Below are 14,100 nucleotides of genomic sequence, written 5' to 3' on the forward strand. Positions count from 1 at the left end.
TCTGAACTTCTCCATCCCCAATTAATTCATAAACTAAGGGTTCTACTGTATGTCATGGAAGCATATTTGAATGTCTGTGCCTACAATTTAAAAGCATAAGCACAATTTTAGAGATTTAATGATTAAATATACATCCTAAGGTGGGTCACCCTAAGGACTACTACCTAAGTGTAATATTTAATTGAACAGTCCATTGCTATGGGGAACTTGACAAAGAAAATTCTCTAATTTATATTATGCCAGCGGGGAGGGTAGTGGATATACATACTGGACCAACTTCTGCTCTCATTTACAATAGCACACAAGTCCTGAACAAATACATAAGCCCAGAATTTGGCTTTCCATCTACTGAATCACTCTATTAATTAGAGGGAAAAAATTGCTCCTGATTTGTAAATGAAAATGTTTCCATTTTGCTCCATTTCTAAATAGCAAGCAGCTCATGACTCATTTGGAAAGTTGTTTATTAACACATTATATTTAACATGCTTAGTACAGGATATGTTAATCAAACAGAAGCAGGCCAATTCCTGTCTATGTCTAATACCGGCTGAGGAAACACAAGCCTTCAATAAGATAAGGGATTCTGACTATGGCCCTGTCATCTTAAACAGAAGTGAACAAATCTGAGCATTCAGCTTGACTTTCTGTATCCTAGATGAAAGTCTGTAAGCAGAACACAGGGAGTTTAAACCAATAACATTTGCCATTAAATAAATCCAGGCTGGTAAAACCACTTTCTTTGAAAATGACCTCAGTGCTATGCTGTTAACCCCACATTTTATGTACTGAATTCTAGTCTAGTGACTTCTTAGAACAAATCTTGGAGAAGGTAGATATATGGAATTACAGTGGAAAGTGATGGGATTTCAAGATCTCAGTGAAGTTATATTGTACACATAGTAGGCTAGACCACCCTGGGTTTAACTCAAAGAAAGTCAGTGGAGCTGCACTAGGGAGGAATTGAGCCCTCTACATACTGTTTAGGGTACACACTCACCTCCAGATGCACGAACATCACACCTATTTGTGATTAGGTATGTGGAAATTTTTTTATCTGAAAATGTGCAACCAAGTGAAACTTGGCTAATTTAGTATATGAACATAAAAGTAAATGCAATAGACTTTCATCCAAATCATTCTGAGGATTGCCAAATTTTGGTCAAAATTTTGAAGAAATGCCCTTTTTTGTTCTAGAAACCGACTTGCATAATTTAATGACAAATCTTTGTGAGAAAGGTCACATATTAAGTCTTCTGAGTCTAACTCCCTAAATCACGGTTTCACTAGGAATGTCACAGTGACAGGGTATGTGTGCAAGGACTTTGTAATACCAGAACAACATATAACATCCAAAACACAACAAATAAAATGTTTACCATACAAAAATCACTAAATTTCTTTAGAGTAGAGGCAGGTAGGACACAGTTTTCTGTTGTTGGTTCTGTTTGGCTTTCTGGCAGGCCTTAGTCCTACAACTCTGTCCATCAGTCCAACCGGGATCCAAAAACAGCACCGGTCTAAAAAGATTACTTCTGTCATTGTCAGCACAAGGCTTCAGAGCTAACATTTACATGGTGAAAAGCTATCATTCACAATCTCCCAGAGTTATTGATTTACTGATGACCACTGAATTAGTTTACACTTGGTTCTCTTTTTCTTCATACTCAGAGAGGCTAGACATTTTTGCTCTTTAGAATGAATACGTAAGAGTCTGCTGTAGAACACTGGTAAATTCTGTTGCTCGAGATTCATGAAATACGTAGGATCCCTGATTACATGGCTTGATCTTCCAGCAGCTTTCAGTACCGGCAGCCATAAACAGATAATGAATGATATATAGGAGACAGAAGAAGGGCCAAACATTCCTTTCAGAGAGTCCACAGAGTTCTAACCAAGAACTGTAACAATGTGAAATCCCACAAGGTTCAATATAGTAATCCAGCCTCTTCAGCATATGTATTAGGCCACTTTACAAAACATGGGCCTCACCCTTGATTGAGACCATCAGTCTAATATAAAGCCTCAGGGTCAAACTCCTTGTTGCTCCTGGACACACACATTGTACCAGTGGGAAAGAACACTCCTCTGCCATCTTCAGCTTGTTAGGACAACACACTCCTTTTTCACAAGGACCTTAGCACTGTGATACACACCTTTGTCACCTCCAGGCTAGACTACAGCACACATCTGTAACTGAAGATAAAACTTCACATAGAAACCGCAACTCATATAGCATACAGCTGCCCATTCATTACTGAGCATAACTTAACCCATTGTATCAGTCCTCCATGACCTCCAATGTCTCCTTATCCATTTTAGGACTGAATTCAAGGCCCTAGTCTGAATTTGCACAGTGCTTTGCCCCACCATAACCAGGTATCTCAGAAGATAATAACCTGCAACTCACTAAAACCACTATATTCCATAGGGATGATGCAGGTAGACATTTCCAGAACAAGATTCACAGGTTCTAGGGGAAAAGCAAGGACAGCAATAGGACCCTGGCTATGGAATATTTTACTAGAGATTAAACTGAGACAGAGCCTGACAGCATATAGATGTAAATGCAAGACGTACCAGTTTAGACTTTCCCCATCATCTTCCACTATCCCCTTTTATCAAAGTTATTCTTCCTCAAAAACTGATGGGTCACAGTCAGGGATTGTGTGCAGGCAGAGATGGGCATATTTAAATCCCCCCATCCTTCATTGCTAACCCTGATTAGTTTGGTTTAGTAACAGACATTCAAAGCCACATCAAACTAAGTCCATGGGAATGTTAAATGAATTATGAATGGAGGGGCATCAGGTTACAATAATAATTTATTTTCTAAAAATTCTAAATGTTGCTATAAACAAACATCATAAGGATAGCACTGGGCTCCCCATTCTCCCTCCTGCTCTGTTGACCCTGTGAAATTGGGTTAAACCCATGGAGTTCCTCTATCTGCACTGTTTATACTAGCTTCTCCCTGGGGCTCCCTTCCTGTGTGGTCTGCAACCCACCTTACCCCATCTGTATCCCCAGAATCTTACCCACTCTGGAGTTATCTTCTAGTATCTTCTGAATTCTGGGTACCCAATGGAGCCCTCTCCTCACGTTCTACAGCTCCCTAAGCTTTAGTTACTCCAGCCAAAGGACTCTCCTTTCTGCACCATCTGTAACCAATGGATCCTGGTTTCCAGTCACCCCTGTCTACTGAGTCCTTGTTACCTTCTTTAGGATAACCAAGATCATCTTTCTTAGTAAAACTCAAAAGTCAGGAGATTTGCAAAAAGCAGAGACCAGAAGCTTTTATTGATTGAAACTTCACTGCTTCTTTCCTCAGCAGGAGAACAATCATGGCAACAATAAAAAAAACAAAAAAGTACTTCCATTGCAAATAATATTAATTCTTCTTTCCTCTGTTTCTCTCATAGTGCAGTGTTTATTAATAATAATAATAATAATAACAACAACATCCTTTCCTGCTTGTTTATTTCAAAGTGCAAAGTCAATTCGTATTCTCTTCTTTGTCATCTGAAAGAAGAAATATATAAGAAAGACCAATCTCAGAACACCCTGTGGAAAAGTGAACCAGAGACAGAGTTGGTTCAAACTTTTTAAAATTTCAAAAATTTGTCATTTCAAAATTAGAAATTAACCCACCTGAAAAATAAAACAAAACAAAAAAAACCCAAGAAAATGTTTGATGAGATTTTCCCCTAGATTTTTGACCAATTATAAAGTCAGTCCGCTTTTTTAAAATTTAAAAATGTTTGAAAAGTAAAATTTAAAAAATAATAGTGTTGCAAACTTGTTCTCTTAATGAGCTCTCCCCAGAGGAAGGCTTCTTTGAAGTAATCAGCCAGGCGTGGCTGCCCAGATCACCCCCGTAGGCTAGATGTCATATAGAGGATTCCCCCTTGCACTCTCTCAAACTGACCTTTCTCTGAAGCCCATCTGGACTATCACCCAGGTGCAGTCACATATCTCCAGAGAACAGACCAATCTGAGAAGCCTGTAGGACACAAAGCTTCCCCACTCCTCCACAGACCCAATTTCAGAACCCCAGTCAGGAGAATACCAAGAAGGGGGTGCCCCTAGAGACACAGGACTGATCTTTAAATACCCAGCACCAAATTCACATCACTTTCCATCTAGGAGATCACCCATGAACAGCTGCCCCATATTCCCAGCCACAGGAACAATCACAGATTCCACATCCGGTGTAATTTCCCCTTGCCTCCAGAGACCTTTCTGAGACAGCAACCCAGGAGTGGCCATCCATCCCAACCACCCCCACAGTTCTGGTCTCAGATGTCTATCTGGGGGGGTCTGCCAGTCTCAGCAATGCTTTCCTCATCCCCTTTTCCCCACCGCAAAGCCCAGGAGGCCTTTCAATTACCAGCAGCACGTTCCTCCTCCTTGGTGACACTGCTGCTGCTGCTCTCTGGGTCCTCTCTTTCAGCTGGTGCAATCTGCAATTGGTGGTTCTGATATGAAGTCTGGTCTGGTGCTGGCATTGCCCTTTGTTTTTCAGTAAATACCACAGATCCTGATGTTGTCCCTTTGGGCAGCTGGAGGAAACAGGGAGTGGGCTGCATCATACCAGGGTTCTGAATATAGGGAGCCTGCTCTGTGGAGTAACGTCCTGCTGCAGTGCTGGAAAACTGCATTCGAGTGCAAAGCTGATTGGAGAATGGACGTCCCTGCATGTAGAATTCATTCCAGGGGACAGCCTGGTAGGCAGTGATACCTCCTGGAAAAAAAGCAGAGAAGTTGGAAGGGACAGATAGAGACAAGGAAAGCAGGATAATATACTTTACTTACATAGCACCTTTCATTAGAGGATTTCAAAGTGATTTACCTGCAAAAACAGAGTAAGCTCGCCCTTGTCAGGGAGAGAGAGTCCAAACTAAAAATGCAGCATTTCTGGGACCACAGTAAGGCGTGTTCAATGCAAAACAACATTACAGGAATACAAAGCACTGTACTGCAGTAAGAGAAAGGTTAACTTTGTGCTTTGCAGCATAATAAGTGTTCTTATGCAGTGCACACTTTACAGGAGGGCAAAACTGAGGGGCAGAATGATTAAAATGTTATTCTAATCTGAAGAGTGGCTACATAAAAATGGCACTCTCTCATCCAAGAGGTCTGTTCCTCCAGTGTATTCAGTGACGTAAGTGACAAAAATAAGTTTTTACTGTTTGCATTCCTGTTTGCCCTGCAGAGCCAAGTCAGCTTGGAGAGACGGTGTTTGGCTTCTGTTCCCTCTTGTGCACCATCAACAGAAATGGTCCTAATTCTGCGAACACCTGTGCTTCACTATGTGCATGTGAATTCAATGGGACTGTTCACTTGCTTAAAATTAAACATGGGTGTAAATATTTTCACGGTCAGGGCTTAGGTTCCCATCATTTACAACTGTGCAAACCCACTGAAGGCAACGGGACTGTGCTGATACGTCTAAGGGCAGTATTTAGCCTGAAGAACCTTTATTATTTGTGATGATGCATGGGATGGTAAGAACCCAACCTAGCCCTCAGATCTGAGGCTGAGTTTGCAAGGCTGGCTGTTTGAAAAAGAAACATCTTGTTTTACTTGTAAATGGATCATGATATGGAAATTATTGGGACAAATTAAACACGGAGCCCAAAGATGCCATTTTTACAGTTACATTTCAGAGAACAATTACCTGAAGTAATTTAACCAGGGTCATAAATCTAGTCAGCAGCAGAGCCAGGGGGAAAAACAGTCCTGACTCTGTTGTCCATGCGCTATCCACCAGACCGCTCTACCTCTAAGCACCTCATTCCCCATGCCCCCAAACCATATACATACTTTTAAGATGGCTTCAGAAGGGGCCCAACAGGATAAGGAGCCTGTTTTCGGCATCTAGATACCAATCTATCTCTAGCCATCTATTTCAAACACTGTATTTTCTTAAAAGTACAGTATACTCCAAGATATGTGTCCCAAGAGCTCACAATATTTGGATCAAATTTAATAATCATTCAGTGAATTCAAAAAGAGAGAGTTGGGTAGTAAGGAGGTAGGGAGCTATAGTGTCACTTTCTATATACACGTTTCTCTTCCTTCTTTTCCCTTTCATGGTTATAGTTGAATTGCTGCACATTTTGATCCTTTATTAAGCCAATTAGTAACCCGTGAGGGTTGAAGTGAATGGGATCCCGATAGATTTGGGGATACTCACCTGAGGTCCCAGCAGGCTGCTGTAACAGGATCTGTCCCCCTAGGTGGTGCTGTAAATACCCTCGTGAGGCACCTGCCGCTCCGTAGGTCACAACCCCACTATTGCCAGCCAAGGTGAAGAAAGCTGAATTGGATTCACTGGGTGTAGTAGGTGTAAGGCGGACACTGGGCAGCACATTGCTGGCAAGGGGGACTGGAAGATGGTGGAACTGGGAGAGCTGGTGCTGCGGGGGGTACTGGGGCAGCTGGTAGGTTCCAGGCTGGTTACTGTAGTGATAATATGGGGTCTCTAAATTGGCTGTGGGCTCCAGCTGTTCAGGGTAATTACATGAGGTTGGTGAGCTGACACTGTGGAGTGCAAGGAGACAAACAGTTCACAGATTGGGAGGGGAGGAACCATTAAAGCAACATGTGCTGAAAACAATTATTAAACCCTCCCCTGGCTCCCAACTCCCAGCTGACACCTACCCTGGCTCCCCAACACCCAGGCACAAGGCAAAGGCAAAGGCAAGAGCAGATGAAAACATGCCAGCAGATGTGAAGTTGAAGCAATGGGGTGGTGTCTTTATACTCAAGTTCCCCACACTCCATGTACACTCCAATCCCCACTGTATCCTCCCTCAAGGATTCCCACTCTCTGCACTTCTGATCCCCCCTTTCTCACACACATCTTAATCCCAACTGCATTCTCTTAAAAGATCTCCCTTTCCTTATTCTTAGGCCCCCCTCCCACCATGCACACAGATAATCTCATCTGGATCCCCCTTCCTTTTCCTTTCCTCTCCTCTTAGCATCCCCCTCTTTGCATGAACACCCCTAATCCTAGCTCTCAGTCCTCTAGCATTCTCCAGTCCCTCTCAGTTTCCCCCACCCCAACTCCTCTAAAAGTTTGCTTTCCCAATCTCTTTTATGAAGAATGTCTCATTGCCCATACCCTTGACTCTGGAAGCTGTACGTGAGGACCTCCCTGGAGTTGCTTTCCTGACTGGATGGGCTACATTCACTGTTGGGAGTGTCCAGCATCAATGGAACAATATGATTGTTTGGGTTGAAGGTCATATTGAGAGGAAGGCTGGCCCTACGAATGGGTGGAGGGCTGGGAATTGTGGGGAAGCACTCCATCCTGCTGGAACCGAAGCTGCCCTGGGATAGTGCCTTTGTCTGACCTGCCTCACAACATGTCACCACTCCAGTTACCGAAGAAACTGTGAAGGAAAAAGCAAGAGAATGTGTCATACACAGGTCAAATGGAGAAAGCAGAGGGAGTGACAGAGCTGGGGAAATCAGGGCAGTGAGCATGGCAAGGCAGAGGCGTGAGATAAAGAGTGCAAGGGGATGGAGAAGATGGTGGCAGTAAAAAACAGCCAGACGGTAGAAAGACAGAGATAGTAAACAGAAGCACTATTGCACTTAGTTCTGTCTAGCACAAGCCTCTTGGGGCTGAGCTACAGGAAACATACCTGTTGGTATCACTCTGGCTGGCGCAGAACGTTCACTTACACAAAATATATGCTACTAAACAGAGTTTTCTGGGACAGAAATTCTTGCTCCGAACGTTACTGACAACCTTGAACAGGCCAACATGCTGCTTATCAGTGCTATCAGAAACAGATTCTAGAACATTGCAAGGAAAGGGTGTTACCCACAGCCAGCTTGGAAAAGGCTCCAAACATAATGTTGTTTATATCACATTCTCTTTAGTTCCAGCTCTTCATTTCACTCCACAGCTGCAAGAATACACATTAATTCTTAGGGCTCAGTTATGCCTTTTAAACATAGCCCTGTTCTGGAGCAGTGGAGAACTCCTTGCACAGTCTCAACTCCATCCAACCCTTCCTCCATATCAGAAAGGCAAATATTATATGTCCAGACTGGATTCTCGAATGGCTCAAGTTGGTAGTTAGTTGTTAGATTACTTTTGCTGGAGCCTGCCACTTACTGAGACAACAACACGTTTATTTTCTTTCTCTGTGTTGTTTTCACAGAGCCTATTCTTTGGAAATCACTTTTGCCTTGTAATTGATTGACTTTGTCACTCACTTGTTCAATCTTTTCATTCAATTCCGTTATTCTGGATTCCATCCTACTCAAGTTTCTATTTATCTCCTCCAACGTTTCTTTATATCTTCTAATGACGCCCAGTGGTGGCTCCACAGTTTTAACTTGATCCAATTTTGTTGGCAAGTCGTTTTCTTGGAGAAAAAGGCTGATGTAAAAATCAGCTGATTTATTTTTCTTTTAACTTGTTTTCTATTCTCATTCACCAAAGAGTCAGCTCTGTTGATGCTTTATTTAAAAACACTGCATAGTTGTATTGTCAAAGTGTGGTTCTTTTCTGAAAAGAGACATTGTGAAAAATGGCATCTTCTTCCTGAACAGATCTGTTTCCTGGAGGCGTTCAGAGTCATATCTGCTGCCTTTGGTGGACAAAAATAGGTTTTCACTGCTTTTTGCTCCTGTGAGCCCTGCAGAACTAACACAGCTCAGAGAGAGGGCGCTGGAGTCTGTTTCAGTGTGTACATCCAGCAACTAAACAGTTAACTGTGTTCCAATCATTACATGTGCACGCTGCACTGAAGTCACTGGGCTTGCACAGGTGTCACTGAAGCCTGATTTGATTAGGGTGACCAAATAGCAAGTGTGAAAAATCGGGACGGAGATGGGAGGTAATAGGTGCCTATATAAGAATAAGCCCCAAATATTGGAACTGTCCCTATAAAATCAGGATATCTGGCCACTCTAGATTTGATGACAGCTCAATGTATACACACAGTAGGTCCAATGGTGATAGTAGACAGCAAATTCCAGAGCCCTCAGTTTCAGGCAGGAAGTTCGGACTTTTCTGTATTTGTTCTTTGGTTTTAGGGTCCCTGAGAATGGAACACCAATGAGTGATTGGGCAGGAATTCCCCCTTCCTTTTCCCCCCACACACAAAATGTGAAGAATTTGGGTAAGCCCTTGTATATTTTAAGCTATTTTGTGAATATTGCACTTTCTGAGGGAAATCTATACCCAGGGACTGTGTTCAGGAGTACAGATTTCTGAGAGGAGAAGTACTCAGGAAGGCTAGATAACTTGGCTACAGTTGGATGGAAGGTGGGTAGGGGAAATGGTTGGGCTCAGTTCAGACACTATAGCAGAGGTTTCCTCTCCTGAAAGCATGGTGTGTCTGTGAAACCCCTATGGATCCTGTAGTTCATCCACAGACAATATATAGGTATAGCTGAATATTTTGTTTGCTTGTTTTCTTTCAATAAATGGCCATTTTTGCAACATCCTGGACTTTGAGCTTATTTAACCAAGTGCAGGACTCATCAGTTGTGTCACAGCATCATTCTGGGAAGCAATGGATTATTCAAATGCTATGACAATGTTTGTACTGCTGCAACAAAATGTGCAAATACTGGAATCAACTGACAGAATTAAAGACACGTTGGTTAAAAAGTTCATAGAATCTATTCATAAACAGTTTTAGTTTCTGGACTGCTTCTCACAGACAGATTTAGGTGACAGAAGTGAAGTACTATATTATAGTATTGGTAATGTGTTTTATTTTAGTACTTTATTCTTCGCTTATGTGCCTGTTTATGAAAATTAAATAAACTTATAAATGCATTTTTATTGAGGTCTTATGCATCATCAAATATTTTGGCACTGAAAAAATACTATTTAATCTTTAATAATCTACTTTTTCTAGTTGTCTGGGTTCAGTTATGCTCCAAATTCATTAGAAAACCATTTCCACAGAGCACCCAATTTTTGTTGATCTCTCAGTCATCCCCTTAATATAGGTGTCACTGCATTTAGCATGGTACAGTGGGTTATAACTAAGTATATGAAATTAATGAAAAGGATAATTTAGGCTAAATATCAGGAAAACACTTGCTAAAAGTCAGATCTATTAGTATGGATTACTCTCCCTAGAGAAGTGATGAAAATGTCATCTGAAGTAAATACTGGGAAATGTACCTTAGGGAAAAATTCTGACCCCATAAGATGTACTGGCCCCTGAGACATGAAATATTCAATCAAACAAATCTTTTCTCTCTGGTTGCTATGATTCTCGGAAGACTAGCTGCAGCTCAGGTAGAAAACTGGTCCAAGAGCACACCCTACTGACTTCCAATGTTATTGTAACAGAAATTAAATAACTCACCCTCATCCAACTTCTGCCCCTCTGGACCAAGCACAATTCTGGTCCTCGGGCTGTCAGTGCACAATGACCCAGTGAAGTCTAAGGCCAACAGCAGTAGTAGTAACTCTTCAGGGGACCTGAAGGTATGGATGGGGTGAAACAATGGCAAGGCTGCGGCTCTGTCCCTATTCTGGTCAAGACAGCAATGTGTAAAATAGTCTAGAAGGGGCTGTTCTGGCCTATACTCCCTGGGCACTCAGAGTGGCATGGAGACTGCTACATTCAGCTACAAAAGCTGCTGTTAATGTGACTCACCTCCTCACACACTCTCCTCTATTGTGGGCTGGGCTCTAGCTGAAAAGCTACAGTTTAGACCTATGTGTAGGGTGCATGCCTGCCACAGGAGCACAAACAACCAGAACAAACCCGACATGATCATTCAGGGAAACATCACTAATGGCACCAGTATCTAACATCTAGCAAACTGGGATTAAAGGAAGTGAGGCTGATCATGTCTGGCCTTACAGATGTCAGACCTGGGTAAGGAATTTGTAATGATTTCGAACTTTGACCCCATCCTCAGTGCTGAGAAGCTGCACAACATAGTGGGTAATTTCATTAGAGGGCATGTGCAGGGATGTATTAAATCCATTTCACAGTTTCTGCTTTGGGTGGAGACCTGCGTGACTTTCCTTAGGCTGTGTTCAGAATCCTGAAGGCAGCAGTAACCCCACCAAGCAATGCCAGACAGAAACACAAATTCTTACTGAGATACAACCATGAATGGCTTTCACCTGATGAGCAGACGAGCGGCGCAGGATGCCCACTGAGCATGCTGGGATAGTTCCCAACTGTGGTATCCATGTTGAGCATGGCAGACTGGTCATGAATGATGTCAGGCAGTGGAGGCATAGGCAGGAGAGATGGCCTGGAAGAAGTAGTAAAATATATAAGCAAGGATGGAAGGAACAGAGGCAGAGTGAGACGAGCGCTGACCTGGAAATACCCACTCTTCTAACTCTTCCCCTTCTTTCCTCAGGAAACTCTCACTCCAAATTCCTATTATCGTCCTCACTCTGCAAGACCTTAACTTCTAGCTCCCTCGGTCTCTGAAAGATCTTCCCTTCCACCCACTCTCCTGGAGGATCCTCCTCCCCCTGGAAAGCCTTTGCATACTCCCACTTCACCCTCGCACAAACCCCTTTCCCCTAAAGACTCCAACTTCCATTTCTCCAATGAACCCCATTTTCTGTGAGGAAAACATGAATGGGTGAGGGAAGAGAGGGAAATATCCCCCTGTGGACCCAGCAGCACTTAAACTATGAGGAGAATAAGGTGCAAGAGGGACTTTAGCCAACATGCTCACAGACGTTGAGGATGGAAAAAATCTACTAAATCACTCTTATCTCATCCCCTCCTCCCTGCACATTGTAAGCAATGGAGATTCCACCACTTTCCTTTGAAGACTATCGCACAGGCTAATAAATCACTTGGGGCATTATCCATTAAACTCTATTCCAAATCCAAGTCAGGTTTTGAAATGGGAGAGGGCGCACAAGTCTCTCACCAGTTGGCATGATGCAAAAGCTGCAGCTACCCATAAGGTTCCTGGCACCAATGAAATGGAGCAGGGGAGAGGGTAGGAACTCTCACTCTTAAGTGGTTGGTAACAAATAGAAAAGGGGGGGGGGTGTCCCCTCACCCATAAGTGCTTGCTCCTGAAGGAACAGACAGAGTTGTTGATGATGTGCATTTCTTGCTCCCTTTCACAGTCAGTTTCTCCAATTTTCGCCACTTTGCTCTGCGATTCTGAAACCAGACCTGATAAATGGAGAGAAAGAAGCACTCAGTGAGGAGACCATCTGCATCCCTTCCTCCTAAGCCCTTTGGGACACAGACTGAAATCAACAGAGATCATGTCCACAGTCAATCCTGAGAAACAGAAATCAGCAAGAAGCCTCTCCCCTGCACCTCATCCCCTGCAAGTGTCCAGATGGCCCATCCCAAGAGACAGAGTGAGAAAGAGAGAGACAAATCTATAGAAAGCCTCCCTAATCTCCTGGCTCCTCCCTAATGCCCTCAGGAGAGGGAGACATATCAGCAGGAAGATCACCCCCAGTTCCCATTTAGCCCCATTCCTCTTCAAACAGCCCCAAGAGAAAGACAAGGAGGCTGAGCAAGGAGTCCACTGTCATCTGCATCCCTTCCTCACAATCTCCGGCCTCACATTAAGGGTCAGGAAGAGAGAAGAAGTCAACGGAGGCTCCCTTGCCATTTTCTTTTGTCACTGTCCCTCCCTGTGAGTTACCTTCCTGCCCCTTACATCGCTGGCTGCTGCAGTCTCCCTCCCTTTCCAAATGAACTCTTCTTCTCTCCCTCCATACCTCCTGGCTCTCTTTCTCCTTTTCTCTTGTTCTTCTGATGCAGTGCCATTAACCACAAGGGACTCACCATGATGCGCTGTGGTGTTACACCAACGGCAGCAGCGATCTCTCGCCTCTTCTCATTGTCAGGATAATGGTCTTCCTGGAACATCCTCTCCAATTCCTCTAGCTGCTCTGGAAAGGAGGTATTGTTGAAAGAGAGAGAGAGCGAGGAAGAGAAAAATGAAGCAGAGAGCAGGAGAGTGTGTGTGACATGAGAGTGAAAGAAAGAAACCGACGGGGGGAAAAAAGAAAGAAACTTGATTTTCAAAATACTTGATAAATAAATAAATAAAAATGATATAAAAAGGTGTCTTCAAAACAGAAATATATTACCACATTAAACAAAAATCTTCTTCCACACCAGAACAATTGTATGCCCAATACACTTAGCAACTTTCCAGGTTAATTTAATTGGAGATATTCCTGAATATTTAACAATGGAGAGCTGACTGTACAAACAACAGTCAGGGCTGTCCAGTGTCTCCTAGTTGCACCCCAATACTATTCAATATGCACTCAGTAACATTAGTACCCTAGTCTACAAATATCATTATCTGCCAGGTGGCTCCCAGTATCTTCCAATTCCTACCTGCACTGTAGAAGGTGCGTGTTTTCTTTCGGACAGGTGGCAGAGCTCCCTGCTCTTCTGGGTTCTCTGGTGGCACTTTTTTCTCCTTGGCCACATCCTGACCACCTCCAGATTCCTGGAATGATGACACCCTGTAGGACTGCTGACCTGCAGTGCTGGCTGCCGCACACCGGGCTGATCTGCGAGTAGCATGGCCAAGATTCAGATTCACATCCTGAAGCTGTGCCAGGCTGTAAAAGTCCCCGGGAGCAACACTGGATATCTTTGGGGAGCACATTCCACTGCTGTCACTGATTTTTTGTTTCTTGGTCTCCTTTTCTGTGCTATCAGGGTAATACCCCTCAGCTCTTTCCTGTGACTGATCTGGGATCTCCTGGGTAAACTCAGCTCCGGGGACTTGGGGCACAGAGTTCATGTTGCCAAAGAAAGCTGGCAGTGACCCACACATTGTGGCATAGTTGAGCTGGCAGTCCAGAGCTGGTGGGTGCAGGGTGGGTGACCCAGACACATGCACCATGCAGTAGTTTCCACCTCCATCTTCCTCCTTTACAGAGTCAGCGCCATCTCTTGTTTCCAGGATGCTCCCAGGCTGGCAGTCTAGGGCTGGTGGGTGCAGGCTGGGTGAGCCTCCCACCTGCACCATGCAGTAGTTTTCATCTTCCTCCTCTTCCTTTAAGGGATTAGCACCACATCCTGCTTCAAGGATACTCTCAGACTCATCTTTTACAATCACGGTGTGGAAAGTAGATAG

The 14,100-nt window shown here is 43.6% G+C and overlaps 1 protein-coding gene across 1 annotated transcript; it reads right to left on the reverse strand.

The window, feature by feature from the left end:
* Window positions 1-3,404: 3,404 nt before the first annotated feature.
* NOBOX (NOBOX oogenesis homeobox) lies at window positions 3,405-13,874 on the reverse strand. The gene is made up of 8 exons (XM_084618008.1): window positions 13,350-13,874; window positions 12,786-12,892; window positions 12,037-12,155; window positions 11,129-11,262; window positions 7,133-7,403; window positions 6,200-6,546; window positions 4,391-4,744; window positions 3,405-3,522 (listed from the first exon to the last, which is right to left on the reverse strand). Exons 1-8 carry the CDS (start codon window positions 13,864-13,866, stop codon window positions 3,497-3,499), a joined length of 1,875 nt encoding a protein of 624 aa, XP_084474134.1. The 5' UTR covers window positions 13,867-13,874; the 3' UTR covers window positions 3,405-3,496.
* Between the last annotated feature and the right edge of the window lie 226 nt (window positions 13,875-14,100).

Source organism: Lepidochelys olivacea (genome assembly GCF_965140295.1).
Source record: "Lepidochelys olivacea isolate rLepOli2 genome assembly, chromosome: 1".
Classification (NCBI taxonomy): Eukaryota; Metazoa; Chordata; order Testudines; family Cheloniidae; genus Lepidochelys; species Lepidochelys olivacea.

Bases quoted from the DNA above. Each gene is read 5' to 3' on its own strand.
- NOBOX (XM_084618008.1), bottom strand. From the start codon at position 13,866: ATGGTGCATGTGTCTGGGTCACCCACCCTGCACCCACCAGCTCTGGAC. The intron at 7,404-11,128 runs GTGAAAGCCATT...TTTCCTTCACAG, and splicing joins GCCGCTCGTCTGCTCATCAG to TTTCTTCGGTAACTGGAGTG. The intron at 3,523-4,390 runs GTAATTGAAAGG...TTCTTCTTTCAG, and splicing joins GGAGGAGGAACGTGCTGCTG to ATGACAAAGAAGAGAATACG.